General features: G+C 40.7%; 1 protein-coding gene across 1 annotated transcript in view; it reads left to right on the forward strand.

Annotated features, from left to right (window-relative positions):
• The first annotated feature begins 424 nt into the window (after nt 1-424).
• The window catches only part of LOC122761318 (WD repeat-containing protein 7), a 45,916-nt gene continuing 26,027 nt past the window's right edge, over nt 425-20,313 (forward strand). Inside the window, exons 1-3 of the mRNA XM_044016510.1 lie at nt 425-1,020; nt 1,720-1,843; nt 7,121-7,234. Coding sequence (XP_043872445.1) covers nt 922-1,020; nt 1,720-1,843; nt 7,121-7,234 — 337 coding nt within the window. The 5' untranslated portion in view covers nt 425-921. The remainder of the gene's footprint in view (nt 1,021-1,719; nt 1,844-7,120; nt 7,235-20,313) is intronic.

Genomic DNA, 20,313 nt, shown 5'->3' on the forward strand with positions numbered 1-20,313 from the left:
AAAACCAGATTTGTCTGTGGTTTTCTTCTACGTTAAAACCGGGCCTCGTTGCGACAGAATGCCGTCTACAACACGTTGGTACATCTGCCCCTCAGCTCTGGTTAGCAGAAATAACAACGGAACTCTAACCAAGACTGGAAGTAACCATGTCAGTACTTTTCCCATCATGTTGTTGAACTCTTGTTAGTGTGTGTGTGTTCATGAGGATTGTGTAAGTATGAAGTTACTGTGAATGTGACCGAAAAACCCACTGCTGTCATATAGAAACATGTTTTTTTTTAACAGCTTATTTAAGCAAAACGGACGGAAATTACGTTACATTACATGTTATTTTGCAGACGCTTTTATCTAAAGCGACTTACAATGGAATTGAGCACAATCAGCCAGGGGTGGAGTCGAACTTGTGACCATTGTGACCATGATGTCTTTCGCACACAGGGTACCGGTCTTAACCACTGAGCCACTCCACCCCCAAATCATGAAATCATAATGAATTTAACTATATTGAAACATTTAACAATGCAAACTGTCGTCAGTTAGCTTTTAGCATCATCTCAACCTTCCTAAGATGGTTGATAGGAATGTCTGTTGACAAGTTGCTGTCATATCACTTGGAGAACCTTCCAGTTGTGTTCGCAGGTCGTCATTTTCTCAGTAGACAGTTTTAAACGGAGCGCCCCCTGAAGTTGCAATTCCAGATTGTGAACTCATTCAGGGGCAACTGGAACACACGGCTAATCCCTGATGTTTGTCGTCTGTCAACGTTTCTCTGCACATTTGTACAAAAAATCGGTTGAATTTAGAGTTGAATGTGACAGCGGTGAGGTTTGTGTATGAGCATGACCTTCACTACAGTCTCCTCTAACTCTGAGTCTGTGTGTGTGTGTGTGTGTGTGTTCAGGTTGGAGCCAGCTGGCAGCCATGCACTGTGTGATGCTCCCCGACCTCCTCGGCCTGGACAAGTACAGACCTCCTCTGCTGGAGATGTTGGCGAGGAGATGGCAGGACCGCTGTTTGGAGGTAACATTCTCTCACACATAGACATGCCCCTTAACCTTATCCATCACAATTCAATGTCCAACCTTCACCATAAAACCAGGTCTTAAGCCTGAAAAAGTCTCATTAAAGCTCTGAGGACAACCTAAAGAAAGCATTACCCTTAACTTTAACCATAACCAGTGAATGACTAACCCTAACCCTAACCTTAACCCAACCACAATTTTAAATCTTAGTCTTAAACTTATCCAGTTCCTCAGAAATGAAGTTCTTGCTCATTGGAACCACGTTTTGCCCTCCATGAGGACTACTGGTCCTGATAAAGGTCCTAAAGAGGCAACAAATACCTACCTCTCACTGTTAATCCCTAGTGCTAATCTTAATCTGAACCAAGCTTCAGAAATTTAAGTTGTACCTCATTAGAACCAGATGTTGGCCCTCAAGAGGACAACTGGTCTTGGATAAAAGGGTCAGTGTTTATGCCAGAAAAAAGGTCCTAAAGAGGCAACAAATACAAGAATGTTCTTGTACACAACTAAATCTCTAACCCTAACATAAACCTGGTTCCAACCCTGTCACTCAAACCAAGTCCTAATGCTGAAACATCCTGACAAAATGTCCTCACCTGCTGTTTACGTCTTATTAATGATAAAAATGTTTCTAAAGACCTCTTCTCCTCTCTCTCTCCCTCTCCCTCCCTCCCTCCCTCCCTCTCTCTCTCAGGTACGAGAGGCAGCACAAGCTCTCCTGTTGGCCGAGTTGAGACGAATCGGCCAATCAGGACGCAAGGACACCATCGACGCGTGGGCTCTGTACCTGCCTCAGTATGTGGACATGGTCAGCTCACGTGAGTCATTTTTAATTCCACGCTGTCTTCAGACTGTGTTCACTGCTGTTAAACAGCCTTTTCTCACCAGCTAAATGAGGTTCGGGTCACTTTGTAAAGCAGCGCTTGCTGCCCTGCACCAAACCCCATAGAGAAAATGAATGATTTTTCATTACAGCACACGGGGTGGATGTTGATCCACTGCAGCCTCCATCAGTCACTTCAGATGTGCCACTGGGTAACCTTGGTGTTTGGAAATTGTTGGTTCCCCGTGTCCCTGTGTCCCTGTGAGCCTTAAAACGCTCGTTTTCTCAATGGACTTTGGTGCAGGGAGTGTGAACAACTTTGGAAGTCACACTAACTTGATTTTCCACTCAGAAATGATTGTGTAATAGTGAAATGAAATGGTGAATGTGTTGTTGGTGTACATTTTATTAAGCCAGCCTTTTGTTAAGCAGCTAAAATCGTCTTTTTTTCCCCCGAATGTCTATCAAACAAACCCAATTTGAAAAAATATGTGTGTGTGTGTGTGTGTGTGTGTGTGTGTGTGTTTTGTGTGTGTGTGTTTTTAAATTTCATCTATCTGTCTGTAGCTCTATGTATTTCCTAGTCCCTCTCTCTCTCCCTCTGTGTCTCTCTGTCTATAGTTAGACCTGCTGATGGGAAGAAAGGTGAATCTCCACCTTCTTTTACTAGAAACAGCCCTCTAAAATGCTGTGTGTGTGTGTGTGTGTAGGAGTCATGGTTGCTGAGGATGCTGAGGGGGTTTCTCAGGGGAACTGTTACCATAGAAACGGGCACCAGTCCGTGTTGTGTTACCACAGCAGTACCGCAGGCAGGGGAGATGGTGGGAGTGATGGAGCGGTGACCTCGGGGGATGAGGAAGGATGGAGAGCTGGGGGGAGGGAGGGGAGGGAACACAGAGAGAGAGAGCGAGAGAGAGGTTAAAGGGTCATTGAATTTGATCTGCGTGCTGCACAGCAGGACTGAAACAGACAGTAAGATGACTCCTGCTAGTCCTGGAAATCCTGGAACATCATGGGGAGAGTCAGGGAATGTGTGTGGGTCCCCGAGGGAAGTCTCCCTCTTGATCCTGAACCTCAGCCACATGTTTCCTTCAAACTCTACTTTTATCCTGTTGACCTTTTGTTGTGTTTGTTCACAAATTCTCCTGAACGCCTCATCTTAACGTCACATAAACCCTGCAGGTCACCCTGCAGGACAAATGATCCCATTTTTAAATAAAAGAAGACAAATCCAGTGATTTGAATAGGATTCCCGCTCGTGTGACTCACTAGTGTCACTACTTCATGACACCTGGTGATGGCGCTTATCCCCGGAGTGAGGGAAACCTGCACAGAAGAACTGTCATTATCGTAGCCACATAATAAACCAGATACATTTAAACATTGTTTACTCAAGGAAAAACTGATTTTATCTCATTTAAAAAAAGGTCAAAGGTTATAAAATCCATGTCAGCTTAAGTCTGCAACATTCTGCCCTGTTATCTCAGTGTGTGACAAACTTTTCCACCTGGAAGCTGGAGTTTATAAACCGTTCACTCTCCCGCACCAAACTCCATAGAGAAAAAGTGTTATTTTACGACTTCTGTGTTTCAACAATTTGTTGTTGATTCGCCACAGTGACACAAAGTGACCACAGGAGGCAGCAGCAGACCAGCAGCCCCTGTGTCCCCCGTGAGCTTAAAAACGCTGATTTTTCTCTATGGGCTTTGGTGCGGGCGAGTGAGCGGTTCACTAAACGACACACGGGTGACGTGACACTTTGGATTCACACAAGCTGAACACTTGAGGAAGTTCACAGCAGGTGTGACAAAACTACCAGCCACGCACACGCCCATGCACACGCACGATACAACCAGAGGCTTTAATCTCTGAGCAGCAGGGAGACGACGAGGCAGCGACGAGGAGAGTCCACCCAGGGACACACACACACACACACACACACACACACTTAACACACTCGTGTTCACACACACTCGATTAAACAAAGTCTCCAGTATTGTGCGGCGTGCGCTCGCATGAACACACACACACACGCTCTCAGGGTCAAACAGTGTGAGAGAAGCAGCTGTTTCTTTGATCACTCAGCGGCAGTGATCACTTCCTCTTCTCCTTTTTTTTTTAAACTTTATTGTTTCCCTCCATGCTTTGATGCACCCCACGTCAAGCTGCTGTTGTAGGAGATGTGACCTTTCCTCCTCTTTTCTCCTCGTTACCTTTGTCATTGTTGCATCAGTCCCTCATCACCTCTCCTTTACCATCTTTTCCTCTTCTCTTCTCTTTTTTCCTTCCTTTCTCTCCTTCCCTTTTTGCCCTGCCTTCCTTTTGATATACTATATATATATATATATATATATATATATATATATAGAGTTACATTCAATGATTCTTTAAAGCAAATCATTTCAGGTGTAATGATCTTATTTCCCTCGTCACCTTCCCTTCCCTTGTGCTCTATCCTGCCTTCATTTTCATCCTTTCCTCCTTCCTGACTTCCTTCTAGTTTTCCCTTGTCTGTGTGGATGAAAGTTAAAGTTAAAAACTACATAAATGAAGATACTGTTTATTTATGCCGTAGAAATTGAGTAAAGACAAAAGTCATAAATGAGACCTTGTCCTTTTTGCCCCTGAAATACTGGGTACACGTCTTAAATCTAAATATAAAACTTTGATTGGCTGAGTTATAAAAGGTCTAAAACATAAAATCAGTAAAAATGTAACAAAACAATAATAAAATGGTAAAATCTTGTGTCATGTGACTGAACGCTGATTAAAAACCTGTTCAGACTCGGGATTAAGACCGTGTCATTTTGACCAGTGGAAATGAGGAATTAAAGAGGGAAGAGGAGATCCAGCAACAGACTGAGGAGAGGAGGAGGTCCTGGAGGTTAACAAGGCATGCTGGGAGCTATGTGTCATGGCTGACATGACAAGCTTGACCTTGGAGCAGGGCAGAGTGTCTCCTCCCCTCCCTCCTCTCTCGTCTCTGCCTCCCTGTCATCCTCCCCCTCTTCTTTTTCTTCCCCATCTCCCGTATCTCCTCTCTCTCCTTCTCCTCCCCTTGGCCAGGACAGCTGAGTTATAGGCCTGTGCGTGCGTGTGTGATATAAACCTGCACAACATCATAATAACTTCCTCACAGTCTCGTCTTTTAAAGGTGCTATAAGCAGGATTTTCTGTAGAATCACGTGGAGGATCAATATCTGGATCAATATCTGGTTTTCGACAGCGTTTCCGATGACCGATTCTTGTTTGATATCGGTTTTATTGAGTCCGGTTTTAACCAAAACTCTATCACACATTACGATTCATTTCATTTAGATTTCGTACCTGGTACTTTTAAAGTTACATGTACATAATGGTGTGTTCCATTTGTAGTCGGAACTCGGAAACTGGGATCAACCTCATCGACCTTGGTTGTGATCGACTGGTGTTGCTAACAATGTCTAGCCTGAGATACGTTAGTTTCCATGTTTTTTTCCCGACTTTTCAACTTGCCGACTTCCGATGTAAATGGAATGCAGCAGAATCCTGATGTCGTCTCATGGACACACTAACATACATTTTTGCTCAGAAGTGGGAAAGTTTCTATAAAATGGGACGTCGACAGACTGAGAGCGTCGTCACTGGAAGAGTCATGAGCGCGACTTCCGACATGAGAATCAAAGCGAACGATGTCGATCTGTCGATCAGTTATAAAGACTTTAAAAAACATGCGTTAATCTACAATATTGAACAGAAGCTATCGATTGTGAGCCGAATCACGTCCCAACGTTCAGCGGTATTTCAGTTCACGCAGGAAGTACTGAACGATTCTTTTTAAATCATCTGATTCTAATGATTCAGTTACATCCAAAACAACCGTTTTACAAGCCAATTGTTTGTATGTTTGTGTCGCGTTTAAAACCGCGTCACCGCAGTTTCATACTGCCGTTGCTATGACGACTCCTCCCACGCTGAGGAGGAGCTATGATGTCATGGAAAAACAACGTGACCGAGTATAGTCGAGCCGTGCCGTGCTGGAACTGAATAGTGGAAAAGCGTCATTAGTCTCCTGCATATTCCAGTTTTTTTTGTTTACATCTTCTTGACAGCCAATCACAGCCAATCAGCACGCTTGCTGCGTGCTGATTGGCTCCCTGATGGCTGATGTTCCGTGGTTCATGAACTGCGGCTGAACTGAGACTCACACACACACACACACACACACACACACACACAGAAGCATCACTCATTCAAGTCCAATTAAGTTTTTATCACGTAAACATGCGAGACGGATGCTCTGCTGTTCGTGTGTGTGTGTGTGTGTGTGTGTGTGTGTGTGTGTGTGTGTGTGTGTGTGTGTGTGTGTGTGTGTGTGTGTGTGTGTGTGTGTGTGTGTGTGTGTGTGTGTGTGTGTGTGTGTGTGTGTGTAATATAAAGTCATTATACTATCAGGTGTGTGTGTGTGTGTAATATAAAAGTTATACTATCAGGTGTGTGTGTGTGTGAGAGAGAGAGAGAGAGAGAGCAGGTTAATTGGAACATGGAGCTCAGTGGTAACGAGGATTAATCAATGTAATTAAACTAACTGTTATAATAGCTTGTCATTAACTCGTGTGTGTGTGTGTACACCTGATATTCCTTATGTTGTCACATTATGGGGACAAAAATCAAAACTCACCCATAACGTAAATGACTACATTTTAAGGTTAAGACGTGTTTTACAGTTAGACTGAGGTCAGGGTTCAGGGTTAAGGTCAGTACAAGTTATGGTTATGGTTAAGGTTAGAGTAAGTCTCCAGAAAATGAATGAAAGTCAACGCAATGTCCTCTGAAGTTATGGAAACTTGTGTGTGTGTGTCTGTGTGTTTCTGTGTGTGCGTGTGTGTCCGTGTGTGTGTGTGTGTGTGTGTGTGTGTGTGTGTGTGTGCGTGCGTGCGTTTCATTAATGAGGCTGTTTTCTCGGAGATTAGCGCAGCATCAGCTCCGTTTCCCTCCGTCGCTTCATTCATTAGCGCAGGCCCGCTAATGAAAAGCCACACTTAATTGGCAAAGGGGAGATAAAGGCTAAATGAAAACACTAAATATAGTGTGTGTGTTTCAATTAATCCCTTAGATAACGAGCAGGCGCCAATAAACCCTTATTAGCTGCTTAACCAGGACAGTTAGCCTGATTATAAGGCGCTATAATCATTAGCCTCCTGCTCACTCTGTCTCCTGTGACCACACACACACACACACACACATATATATAATATATAACATTAACTCAAATCTCTCTCTTTCTCCACAGCTGGGACAACCACAGAGTCCTCTCCTCAAGCTCCGCCCCCTCCTGATGCCCAACCAGTGGAAACCAAGGCTCCTGAGGAGGAAATGGACGTCACTGATGATGACATCACAGCAGGTAGGAGAGAGAAAGACTGTGGTTTGAGTACGTTCTATACATTTACTGTTAAAGGGATAGTTGAGGTGTTTTTATCAGTAGGAAACACAGGTTGATGTTTCCCACACCAAAGTGTTCTCCATAGAGAAAATCAGCGATTTTAGCATCGCGGCACACAGGAGGTGTTGATCCACTGCCGCCTACGTTACTGAGTTCTAATGTTATTATTGTGTGACTTTGGTGTTTGAAAACCTTTTTTCAGATTTAACCGAGTGACAAAAACGTAAGAGGCAGCAGTAGACCAGCGGCTCCTGTGTCCCTGTGACCTAAAATCAATGGTTTTCTCTATGGGGTTTGGTGCAGGAGAGTATGAGCCTTTATCTGGTCTGGTTTTTGTTTTTAAGAAACATTCAGAAGTCATTTATCTTTCATGTGCTGCTGGCTTTAAGGGTGTTGCTCCAGTGACTCTAAACGTTAAGTGTGTGTGTGTGTGTGTGTACTTTGACCCGCATGGTGTTAAAAGCAGTTTGGTGTTTAGTGTGTCACACATGCTCATGAAGTGAGAAGTTATTCTCCTCACCTGCAGTACAGGTAGAAACACACACACACACACACACACACACACACACGCGCGCAGAGAAAAACACCTTTCTGGTCCATTTACCTTTAAGTGTGACAGACGGAAGGATAACACAACCTCCAACTTCTGCAGTGGTTAAAAAAGTTTGGCAATATTTACTGATGCCCATGAATATAAATATTACAGCTGTCAATTGATTAAACCCCCCCCCAAAAATTAAAGAATTAGCTGTGATTAATCGCATGTTTTATTTCAAAAGCTCGTGATATCCCGCATTTAAACATAAAATGACTTCATGTAGAATAAGGAGAATTTAGAAATGAACGAACATTACGCTACGTTTTTTTTTTTTTATTTCGAACTGAGTCGATCAGACAATGTTTTCCATCTTTTTGCTCCCTCCTCCTAGTAAATCCAAAAGCAGCTGCGTTAGTTGCCTTAAAGGTCTCGTGTGTAAGAATTAGTGACATCTAGTGGTGACACTGCACATTGCTCCGCCCACTTCTCCCCCTTTTTTATCTACTACGGGAGCTGCGGTGGCCTTCGCGTACCAAAAAGAATGTCATCTCTTCTTTGTTAGTTTTTGCCTCAAAGCGTGAAACGCGTGCTCTGGCTTGTTTTGTCCACTCGGGCTTCTGTAGAAACACGGGGACACAAGATGGCGGCTTTTGAAAAACGAAATTAGTTTTCCTTTAAAGCGATAAAACACTTATAAAAGCAGATTTATCAAAAGTTTATTCAGTTTCTGCCAGTAAACCCTTGACAATGTTAAATATTTGAAATGAATTGCAGTGTGTTCATTTTGATAGTATGAGTTTAAAAATGATGTGTGTGTTTGAAGACTTAATCAGATGTAAAATCTGTGATAACATATTTTCTAATCGATCAGTGATTCAGGTAAATAATCTGTTTCCAGTTTCTCACATGAAAATGACAGAGTGAGCGTCAGTAACGTGTTTCTACACTAGAGGGAAGACTGAGCTCAATAACTGAGGGGGGGGGGCGGGGTCTCATCTGCCTCTGGTCAAAGGTCACTGCTGGACACAGGCCCCGCCTCCCAATATTGGAAGTTGTGTTAACGTTGCTGTGGTTGTGATGGAACTCATAAATAAAGCTGATCTCTGTGTAACAGATAAACTAACATAATCCAGACTCGGATTATAATTTGGGTTTAACGTCGGATAAGGTTCTCTATTGTTTTGTGTTGTTCTGAATGAAGAAGAGTCGCCTCATCGGCAGCAAACGAACAAACTCCCCCTCCCCTCCCCTCGCCTCACCTCGTCCATCAGTTGCGAGGGGGGTCCACAGCGGCACAGATAAAGGTCAGAGGTGAAAGGTCACGCTGACCCTCACCTCTCTTGTGTCATTAGCCCCGCTGTGATTTGGTTAGCTGAAACGCTAGCCTCCCCCGTTAATCTAATGGCGGAGCGTGGAGGTCGTTTGGGTCAGGATCGCGTTTCTGCTCACAACAGATTGAACTTATGGAGAGATGAATGATCACAGCGGATTCTGCCATTGTTTTCTGGTCATTGTGTGTGTGTGTGTGTGTGTGTGTGTGTGTGTGTGTGTGTCCCAGCTGGTGTGTGCTTATATTATTTTATTACACACACACACACACTGTGAGGCAGTGATGTTATTGTATGAATGTTATAAATGTGCAGGAATGGTTTTTATCGTGTCTTTATTGGAGTCTGCGGTTCAGTACAGAAGATGTGTTGTAGGGAAACATCGCAATATTTTATGCCGTTATATTTTAATGTTTTTATTTAATAAGTTGTTCTTTTTTGTAGCTGTAATGTTTTTGAATCTCTCCTCCTTCCACTCGCTCACTAGACAAAACTGTACAGAGTTCATACAAGTTGTTTTTGTAATATACTGTATATATAAATATGTTGTAATATGTCACCATATTTATATTATCCTCATACATTGCAAATATCGCAATCTCACTCCTTTAATCGCGATGTGTATCATATCGCCAATTCCTCAACAGTACTCGGCTCTACTGCATATGGTTGTGTATTGATTATGATATCAGTACTCAATATCGGTTAGTTACTGGTCGGATATCGGGGGTAAAAAAATAAAAAAGGTGAAATCTGATACGATTCCCAAAATGCTAAATATCGCTTTAATACTTCACTCAGCACAGACTGTTAAAAATTACAATTTGAATGTCTTCTTTATGGAAGCGGAATATTTGTCGCACGATTGGAGCATGTTAGCATATTTGTGCTAATGTGTTAGCGGCACATTAGCATGAATAAGTTATGTTGGACTGATATCGGTACAGAATCAAACGATCTAGTTTAAACTGAAACCAGTACTAGAAGCTCTACCTTTAAAATAGGGTTTGGTACAAAATTGTAGAACTATTTATCGGTACTTCACTCACGTACAAAAATATAGTTCAAGTTGTGAACAATTAGTCCAAAATACAAAACATCTATTTTTTTGTGTGGAATAATTGTGATCGCAGAAAAATGTCAATATTTTACACGGTGGGCGATATGGGCAAAAAACAACAACAGATAACGCTCGTTAAATCAATCTCCTTTAAAAATGTGATATTAATTATTGCTTATAGACGCAAAGACAAAGATGTTTTCTCTCAATTTGCACAACCACGCTCGGCTAACCTGTGTGACAGGGAGGATGCCAGTCAGAGGTCATGTGATCACGTAGGCCCACTAGTGGTCGTGAAGTGACATTGAATTCCTTCTGCTGCACATTCCAGGAAATCTGTGGAAGTTTCAGTGCGAGTTTCGTCAGTTTTTGCGAAGTCTACACAACAATCTACGCAGATTCTGAGATTGTTGTCGTTTAAAAAGTCCTCGTCCTTGTCCTCTCATGTAGAGACAGTGACTGTTTTTGTACTATGAATAATAAACAACCTGTGAAAGTCTCAAATTCATATCCAGCAGATAATCAGGCAGGCAGACGGCGGGTGAGTGGGTGAGTGAGGGATGTTTAGGCCTGTGGGCAGATTCAGATGTTAATACTTGGTCACATTGATCAGGGCCGAGCTCGGTTTTCACCTCAGAGACGTGGATCCTCCACTCGCCACACACACACACACACACACACACACACACAGACACACAGTCGTAAAAACAGAATACACACACTTGTGTAATCGGCTTAAATGGAAATGAGATAATGGGGACAGAGACGGGAGACGCGGGGAATTCTGTCTGCAGACAAATCAACAGTGTGTTTGTGCGTCTGCAGCCTCTCTCTCTCTCCTCAGTATCATCCTGCTGCTGATTCATACTGTTATTATTATTATTGTTATTATTATTATTATTATTGTTATTATCATCAGGTCTGGCTCTCACGCGACGTCTCACCTATGTTTTACACGCGTGACGTGTGTGTTATTGTTGATATTAACATTTAACCAGCAATAAAACACAAACCTGACACTTTTCACTGTAGTTTTAGTGTCTGGGCTGAATCTGAATACATGAAAAAACATAAATATTACATTTTAAAAAGTATTTAAGCAGCTGTATGCGGAGACAGTGGAGGATCAGTATATTATAATAATATCTCTCTGTCTCTGAGGCTGAGGTTTGAGAAGAATAACGGGATTATCTCTGTACCTACCTTTCATCATAAATGAAGCTATTTATGTCTTTTTATTCATAATAATTATGACGGAAAAATACCATCCTTGAATTAAGAGAGATGGAAATCCATTCCAGCAGCCTATGACATCATTGTTTCATTTTCACCTGATTTGGATTATTTATTGTTGTTTGGTCCATAAAATGTCCTAAAAAATATAAAAATATTGTTGCTCAGCGTCTTGTTTTTGTCCACAACCCAAAAAAGGAAAAAAGAAACCAGAAATCAGAGAAAGTGAATTTAATTAGTAAAAAACCCCACTGAGAAACACGTTTGACAATGATTTCAATGAAATAGATGTCTTTATATTTTACATTCTGCAGCTTTTATCATCAATCCAACACCTAAGAATATAATGAAGAAATTAACTTGTAATGTTTTAATTATTCATCAGGATTTTTGTTCTTTCTCTCTCTCTGTGATGGAAAGACCATTTTCTTTTCTCTCGTTTAATTTGTCGGAGCAGAAATCGAATCGCGTCACAGAGTCTGAGCCGCGGAGCCTTTAATAAAAACTAATCCCTTCTTTATGAAGAAACGCGTCGTGATGGAGCCACGTCCACGAGAGAAGAGGGAAAAATGAAACGTCCAGAGAACGTGACAGTGACGAGAACACGGCGGGATTAAAAAGGAGAGAGAGCTGTCAGATTACTGAATTAAACTGTGAAACAAACGCATAATTGATCACGGATGACGTGAAAATATGAAACACACCTCAGGGTTTGAGTCACTGAATTATGAGAGAGGAAGTCGTCGGATTAAAATGACAGACTTAACTTCATTCAGTCATTTCTCTCTCACTTTATCCTCCGTTATGAACCAGTGAGGCAACGATGTTGGCCAGTCTCTCACATTTGTGTGCAGTATAAATAATAGCTGTAGGGGGCGCTAGCATAGAAGTCGAGGAGGCAGCAGCTTGTTCAGTTTGTGTCTTCGGTTTTAGTCGTATATCGGGGGATCTAGGCGTGTTTGTTGATATCCAATAATACGTCATTAATCGCAACAAATATAGCGTAACTTTTGCCACAAGGGGGCGCCTGCATCTTTTCTGTCATTGCTGGACCACAGGATTTATTGTGCTCTTATTTTTACGACTCTTGTTTTTCTCACTTAAAAATGGGAAAATAGATAAACTGATTTTAAAAAGCGTTGAACGTCAATAATGATCATAGCAACATATTAAAATTGTATGTAGCATTACTCTGACCAAGACAGTTCCACGTCATTATCACGATAATTGTAAATATCGGTTTAAAACTTAAAAAGATTAAAATATCTCTAAAAAAACTTGTTTGTTTTTTACGTCACAGACAGGATACGTACGTTATATTTAACATTTTTAAGTGAATAAAATCATGAACTGTAAATTATGGGTTTCCAGGAATCACACTTTTTTTTAATTTCTCACAAGAGATAATTAATTTTTGGTTTCTTGTTTTTATCTCATTCATTGTTTAACCCAATTATGGAAAGTGATTTATCGCAATTTGTCACTTGTACTTTTGATGGTACTTTTTTTTCAGTGAACGTTAAATCAACTGGTGCTAAATGCTGGTGGAAAAGAGTGAGCGTGAGCTAAGACGACTGCTGATGATCGTCAGATAAAATCGAGGATTTTTGCTTGAAATGTCCGTTCCTGACCTCAGAGAATCATGAATCGTGAATTACTCCACCTCTGAAGTGAGAACTGAAAGACTCAGCTCTGGTTTTTCTCACGTCTTAAACTACGTTTTTGTTCTTACAGAGAACGTAAAGTACCGCACATATGGTGTTGATTCAACCGCTAATGATACCCAACCTTAATAAATCCAAGAGAGGAAGGAAATAATGAAGGGCTAAAGGTGGAAAGTGAGGAAGGGCTAGGATCGAGGGGAAAGAGGATCATTCGTAGGATGAAATGAGTGATTTTCAACGAGGATTTTTGCTCAAAACGTCCGTCCCAATCTACATGTTCGTTATTACACTGAACGTAAAGTACAGAATGATACTGTACCTTAATGATCTGATCCTTTATTCTAAGTCCAAGAGAGGAAGGAAATAATGAGGGAGGGAGAGAGGGAGGTGAGAAGTGGGGAGAGGTTTAGGACGGAGGGAAAAGTGGAAGGAAGAAGAAGAAGGAAAAAGTAGATTAAGGATGAAAAGGGAAGTGAAGGAGGTGAGGATGAAAGGACGCTGAACAAAGGGAGGGAGTGAGAGGAGAGAGAGAGGAGCAGAGCTGATTTCTTTGTTTGAGGAGCAGTAATCAATATCACACACACACACACACACACAGAGTGTGTGATTGGGGTCAGCTCTTGACCAATTAACCTCACGTTGAAAACAACCTGCTGTCGCTCTTCATTCACTCAACAACAGGAAGTCACTCATTCAGCGCGTTTATACAGAAGAAACTTTATTTACACCGGGGTTTTCCATCGTTATCGATGTTATTATTATTAATATTAAAGAGTGTCCTTATGAACCAAAACACCGTGTTTACAGTTTCCACTCCACTTTCATAGTGTTCACATTTCAAATTTAACACGCGAAAATCTGGTGTTCGTGTACAACTACAGTGTTTTTCTTCATTTCAAACTCTTAATACACTGTTTTAACGAGTGGTAAATTGTAAATAACTTCCAGATACTGAAAGTTATTCTGGAAAAATGGACAAAAAGAACACTTTCTGGCTCTTTTATGGTTAAAATAAGCAAAAAAGACATTTTGAGGCTTAAATTTGAATATTTTCTGGTATCTTTGCCCCAAGAAGACAAAAATAAATCATTAAAACTGATTAAATTTTGATTTGTGGACGTTTAAGAACATCGTTATAATCAGTTCTGGGACATTTTACAGACCAATCAATGACAGATTAATAGATTTATGAAAATAGATGAGTGAATGGTAAATCAACATTTTACTGTAGTAAAAAAAGTAGGTAATTACGACTCCCTCTAATTAACGGTAATTGTAAGATCTGTAAACAAGCTAAAAAAAAAAGCCAATAATCAAAAGTAATTATATTTTTGCAGCGATGCAAATGAACTGAAGTTGTAAACAAACATAAATAAATAATAAATGAAGCCCAACAACGTTCCCATGTTTCCCCTCAAGGACCGCAGCCTCGCCAGCTTCCCATCATGCACCCCAGCTCCGCCTCCATTGGTAATCAATGGGAGACGACTGGTAAAACCCGTTCACCGGGGACCGAGCGTGGGGATCAATATCAGCGGGAAGCTTATGTGAGAACGATGGAGGGAAGAGAGAGAGAGAGAGAGAGAAGGATGGACGCTTAAGACGTGTGAGAGAGAAGGGGAGAGGTTTAAAAAGACTCTACGAGACAGAAGACGAGAGGACGAGCAGCAGAGTGAGCTCTGTCCTTACTGCAAATGTCACGAGACAGAAAATCTGCGGGGGAAAATAATTGAAAACACAATTAAGTTGATAGAGGGAAAAGATTCCAGTCCCGAAAAAACCCGCTCGCCGTCCGTCCATCCGTCCTTCCAGAGAGAGACACGAGCGAGTCCACGTGAAGGTTAAGTGTATTTTACCTTCTTAAGACACAGACAGAAGAGCTATCTGTGCACACACACACACACACACACACCGCTCAATTAGACTGTAGACGAGGAGGAGGAGGAGGAGGAGGAGGAGGGGTCAGAGGGGCGGCGGCATGAGAGGCCACAAACAAACTGAGGAGAAGTTTGTAGAAGAAGAAGCAGCAGAGAGGACAGTGACCTTCTGCTGTCACTGCTCCATCATCGCTCTGCTCTCTTTTTCCCTTACAGTTCTTTTGTTGAGGGAAAAGTTCAAACTTGAACGACTTTAATCGAGATTTTATGGAAATCAGAACACGGCGTACTGCAATTTACAATTTGTTAAAGCCCAAAATGTGAGTCACAATATCATTTTCAGATGAATTAATGTCTTAAACTTTATTTAACATCTTCTACAGACTGAAGAGAACATCTTTCTTTCATATCAAAATGAGATTAATGACGTTAAAATGACCGTTTGCCCTCTGATATCGTGAACATGTTGCTGTCAACCCCTGTCAAAAATAATCGCAAATTAGATTCAAAATCATTCAGCACCAGCTTGAACTTAAAAACACAGCCTAGAAGCACAATCAGACCATCTGAACACGTTACTGTTGGCCCAACAGAGCAGTGGAGTCTTAATCCACTTTTTTTTATTTTTTTTAATCAAAGGGGGGGTGGGACGGCCTAAAAGAGGGCGGGACTTTAAATAGAGGGTGGGACTTGAAGTTGTCCAAATCACACAGAACCATAAAAACAGATCAGTGTTACAAACAATGTGGTTAATTATCTTCAAATGTTAGCACAATGTTCCATGAAGATAAAACAATAACTATTATTCATGATGATATTTGACAGAATTTCAAAGTAAAAGAGTTACAGACTACACAGTTCACAATGATTAAAAACAAAACAATTCACATTTTCAACTTTGAAAATGAACAAATTCCAAAATGAAATAACATATGGACAACTTTAATATAAAAACTGAACATGCTCTCTCTATATATATTTATATGATTTTTATGTTAAAAACATTTAACATAAATGTATTTGTGTATTTTTATTTGCAAAAGATACATTTAAATTATGCATTTAGAGTAAAGGAAGGGGGGAAAGAGTTGGTTTTGTATCATTTATATAATTATTTTTAGAAAAATCCCAGCAACAACATCCAGTTTTATTGGTAAATCTACGTTATTAAACGAGGGAAATGTGTAAATGAAAAAAACAAATCATTATTATTTCTCGTGAGTGGCTTGAAATACCTTGAAAACTAAAATCTCCAACTCATTATCATCAAACGAAGCCACGACTCTTCAGAAATATGTCAAATATGATATTTTATAATATACCATATTTATATAATAATATAATAATATAATATTTTGTGCTAAAATTTCTGTTTCTGTATTTCTCCTTTTGTTTCTGTTTAAATGACAACGCGATATTTTAGATTTCATAATTGTGTGGACTCCACAGGTCGTTGCATTACACCACTCTGTCCTCTTCTTCTTTTAAATAGATTCCTTCCTTTATAGATAATGTCATTTCAGCCAGAAAGCCTTTTTATCCCAATCCATTTCTATGGGTTTTTTTTTTTTGGGATGAAGATTTAGCAGAGCACACACACACACACACACACACACACACACACACACACACACACACGCTGCTCCTCCCTCCCCAACTTTAGTTTATTGGGTTATGTTTGGGAGCAGGTTGGCCAACAAATAGGATTTAGATACAATGTTATTACAATAGATCTGCCGCGTGAAGGAAGCCGATCAATACGCTTCAAAAATCAATCAGTCCTGTCCACACACACACACACACACACACACACACACACACACACACACAGGAAGTGATGCTACCTGCTGCTGCTGACGACTCATGAAACTTCATGGAGGTCCTTCATCATGTGAAGGATTCTTCTTTATTTATTTATTAAGAAACCTGTGCATCATTTTTAATCGACCTCGATTCATCCTGACTCAAACCTTCAGGACGTTCACTTTCTTCTCAAAGGAAATATTCAGCAGTTAAAACACAGGAAAGTATTATAAACCATGTTTTTTTTTTTGACGTTTTTTGGAAGCAAATGAGCAGCCAGCAGGGGGCGCTGGACTCTATACAGAAGACACCCACTGTTAAATGAAATGATCAATGTCAGCTTAAGTCTGCGACACCTGAAGAATATGTTCACAGCTTCATTTCGCTGCAGGACGGACGTTTCTGACGTTTCACTCCCTCACACCAAACTCCATAGAGAAAATCATCAATTAGACATCACAGCACACAGTTGGTGTTAGTCCACTGCTGCCTCATTCTATATGTTTAAATGTGTTCTTTTTTCACTTTGGTGTTAAAGAGTCGTTCAGTTAAATTGACCTCCGTGACATAAACTTATCAAATAAGCAGCGGTAGAGCAGCGGCTCCTGTGTCACTGCCTGCTAAAAACACTCATTTTCTCTATGGAGTTTGGTGTGGGAGAGTGAACGGTTTTATAAAGAAAGACAAACTTAATTTTCCTGTCGCAAAAGGGGAGAGATAAAGAAAAGATAAAGTGACAAATGTTGACTTAGCTGATGTAGACATTACTAGTCAAGTCTTTTATTAAGTGGCTTTTATTAAGGAGTTAATGATCCACCCCCGTCTCCATCAGTGACTTTAAATACGATGTGTTGTCAATTCGGCATTTAAAGTCCTTCATTGTGATTCACCTTATTGGCAAAAAAGTATCAAATGATCAGCAGGAAACCAAGGAAGAGATAAAGAAAAGATAAAGTAGAAAATCTTGTCTTAAGATATCGTTGACTTAAGCTGATGAAGACTTTATTAGTCAAGTCTTTTGTTAAGTGGCTGAAGTCTCTCTCTCTTTTTTTTTTTTGGTGAAGCCTGAAGCAAAGGCCACTCAATCACCCATCATCAAAATAGTCTCTGTTATTGATTCTGTGCAGTGAACACACACACACACACACACACGCACGCACACAAAAGCATTGACACACTCACGCCACACAGTCTCTTTGCCAAGTCACTCCCTCTCCCACACCAAAGTCCACAGAGAAAATCGGCGTTTTTGACGTCACAGCTCACAGCAGTTGTCGATCCACTGCCGCCTCCGTCAGTGACTTAAATAGTGTTATTTAGTGACGTTTGTGTGTTTGAATCCCTCATTCACATTTGCCTGAGTGACACAAACTTGTTAAACGAGCAATACATGACAATAATACATGTCATTTAGCAGACGTGAAATTTTATCCAAAGCGACTTACAATGGAATTGTAGACCAACAGCTCCTGTGTCACTTCCTGCTAAAAACACCTATTTTCTCTATGGAATTTGGTGTGGGAGAGAAAATGATGTACAAACCAACGTAAACTTAAGTTTCCACTCGCAACCGGGAAAGATTAAGTGGGGAATGTCGTCTTAAGACATCGTTGACTCGAGCTAATGTAGATTTTATGAGTTAATCTTCTTGTTGAGTGGTTGAACCCTGTTTTTCTGGGTGTCCACACGCAAGCAGCAAGACCTAATCAAGTGCGGGGAGGAGAGTCCCATCACTGACTATTGATTCTGTTGAACCAGTTTTATTTGCGATGTTGTCTCTGAGACCTGCAGATCTCTCCGTCCATCCGTCCGTCTTCCTCTCCACTGTCCCCGTCTCCTCTCCTCCCCCCTCCACTCTCTGTAAATCCCAACTTTTTAGTCATTCTTCTCGGGAGTCTCTATCTCTAATGCTGTTATCTACTGGCCCAGTCTGGCCCGAGGTATGGATGCCTGTCTGTAATCCATTTATCAGAGCTGGCCGCCGGGCCTTCTTCCAAATGACAGCTGGCCTTTAGCAATCTCATTATAAAGAGCACCAGGATATAGTATGGAAATATGGAGGGCAGGAGGTGCAGGAGGTGCAGGAGGAGCAGGAGGAGGGGGTCTAGGAATGGACTGAGGAAGAATCTTCAGAAATATTACAATTTTCTCGTACTGTAAAACTCATCCCTAAAGGCTTTTGCACAGAGATTTATGTGAACCTGTATCCAGACTTCACAGAGTTATAATTACACAGAGTTTTGATAACATAAACCTTTTATTCGGGGATTTACATTGTTACAGCAGCAAAGACAGTCAGGTAACAAGTAAATACAATAGAATTTATACATTATATATTTATAATCATTTTCTTGATCTATTCACTTGATCATGTTCTATAAACTGAAAGAAAACATCTTTGTTTGTCACAGATCTGCACAAAATATCACACACTGATCATTTTAAATGATTCATTCAAATGAGAATAATATTGTAAAAATGACCATTCTCATATCAATCTCAGTCAAAGTAATCGCAATTATTTGTATAAAAAATCATTCAGCCCTTATATTGACATTAAGTAATAACTAAAAATTATATAAAATAAAAGTATGAGGTTGATATTTACAGTGTAAGCACTGTCAGTATTTTTTGAGTCATAGATTAAAAAAACAAGAGAAATTTACCATAGAATACGTCGAAATATGAACTATTGTGTTTTTTTATAATGCAAATATAACAATTTTATATATTACATGTATTAATTCATATAAATCTCATTATTTGCAATAAAAATATTATATTACAGCTTTTGCAATTTGTTTTATGTTGGAAAATTATAAATTGTTCTCCGAGGACTCACTGGTCCTGACAAGGTCCCTGTTTATGACAGAAAAAATAAAGGGTCCTAAAGAGGCAACAAATACAGGAACACACTGCTTTGATCCAAGGTGAGGACAGAGCTCCGCCCTCTTTCTGCATTTACACACACACACCCGCACACGTGTGTGTGTGTATCCCCCTCTGAGCTGCTGTACCTCCCCACTGTGTTCACTCTTGTACACACACACACACACACACTCAAAAGAGGTTATTTTGGGGTTGAATGAAGGGACACACACACACACACACAAACACACACACACACGGACTGCGCTGTGACTAAAGGCCTTAAGCTGGACAATAAGACATGTGCCAGAGTGTGTAGTCACAGCGCAGTCGGTGTGTGTGTGTGTGTGTGTGTGTGTGATGGTTAATACCAGGACAATGGACGTGTGCCTGTTCAGTTGTTATCAGCTCACTGGAGACTCACGCCTGCTGTTTCCTGTTAACCACCTTTCACTGTGAAAAGACAAGAAAAAGATATAAAAAAAAGATCCACACACACTCCTTGTTCAGTGTCTGATGAAAGAAAACACACACACACACACAGATGTGTAGTATCTTCATGTCCTTTCAAAATAAAAGTGTCTGACTCAGACACAAGGAAAATGTCTCTCTGGACACTTTTCCATCCAAAGTTAATTTGTTAATTGTTTTAAAATGAGGTTTGTAATC

Source organism: Solea senegalensis, unplaced genomic scaffold, assembly GCF_019176455.1.
Source record: "Solea senegalensis isolate Sse05_10M unplaced genomic scaffold, IFAPA_SoseM_1 scf7180000014563, whole genome shotgun sequence".
NCBI classification, from domain to species: Eukaryota; Metazoa; Chordata; class Actinopteri; order Pleuronectiformes; family Soleidae; genus Solea; species Solea senegalensis.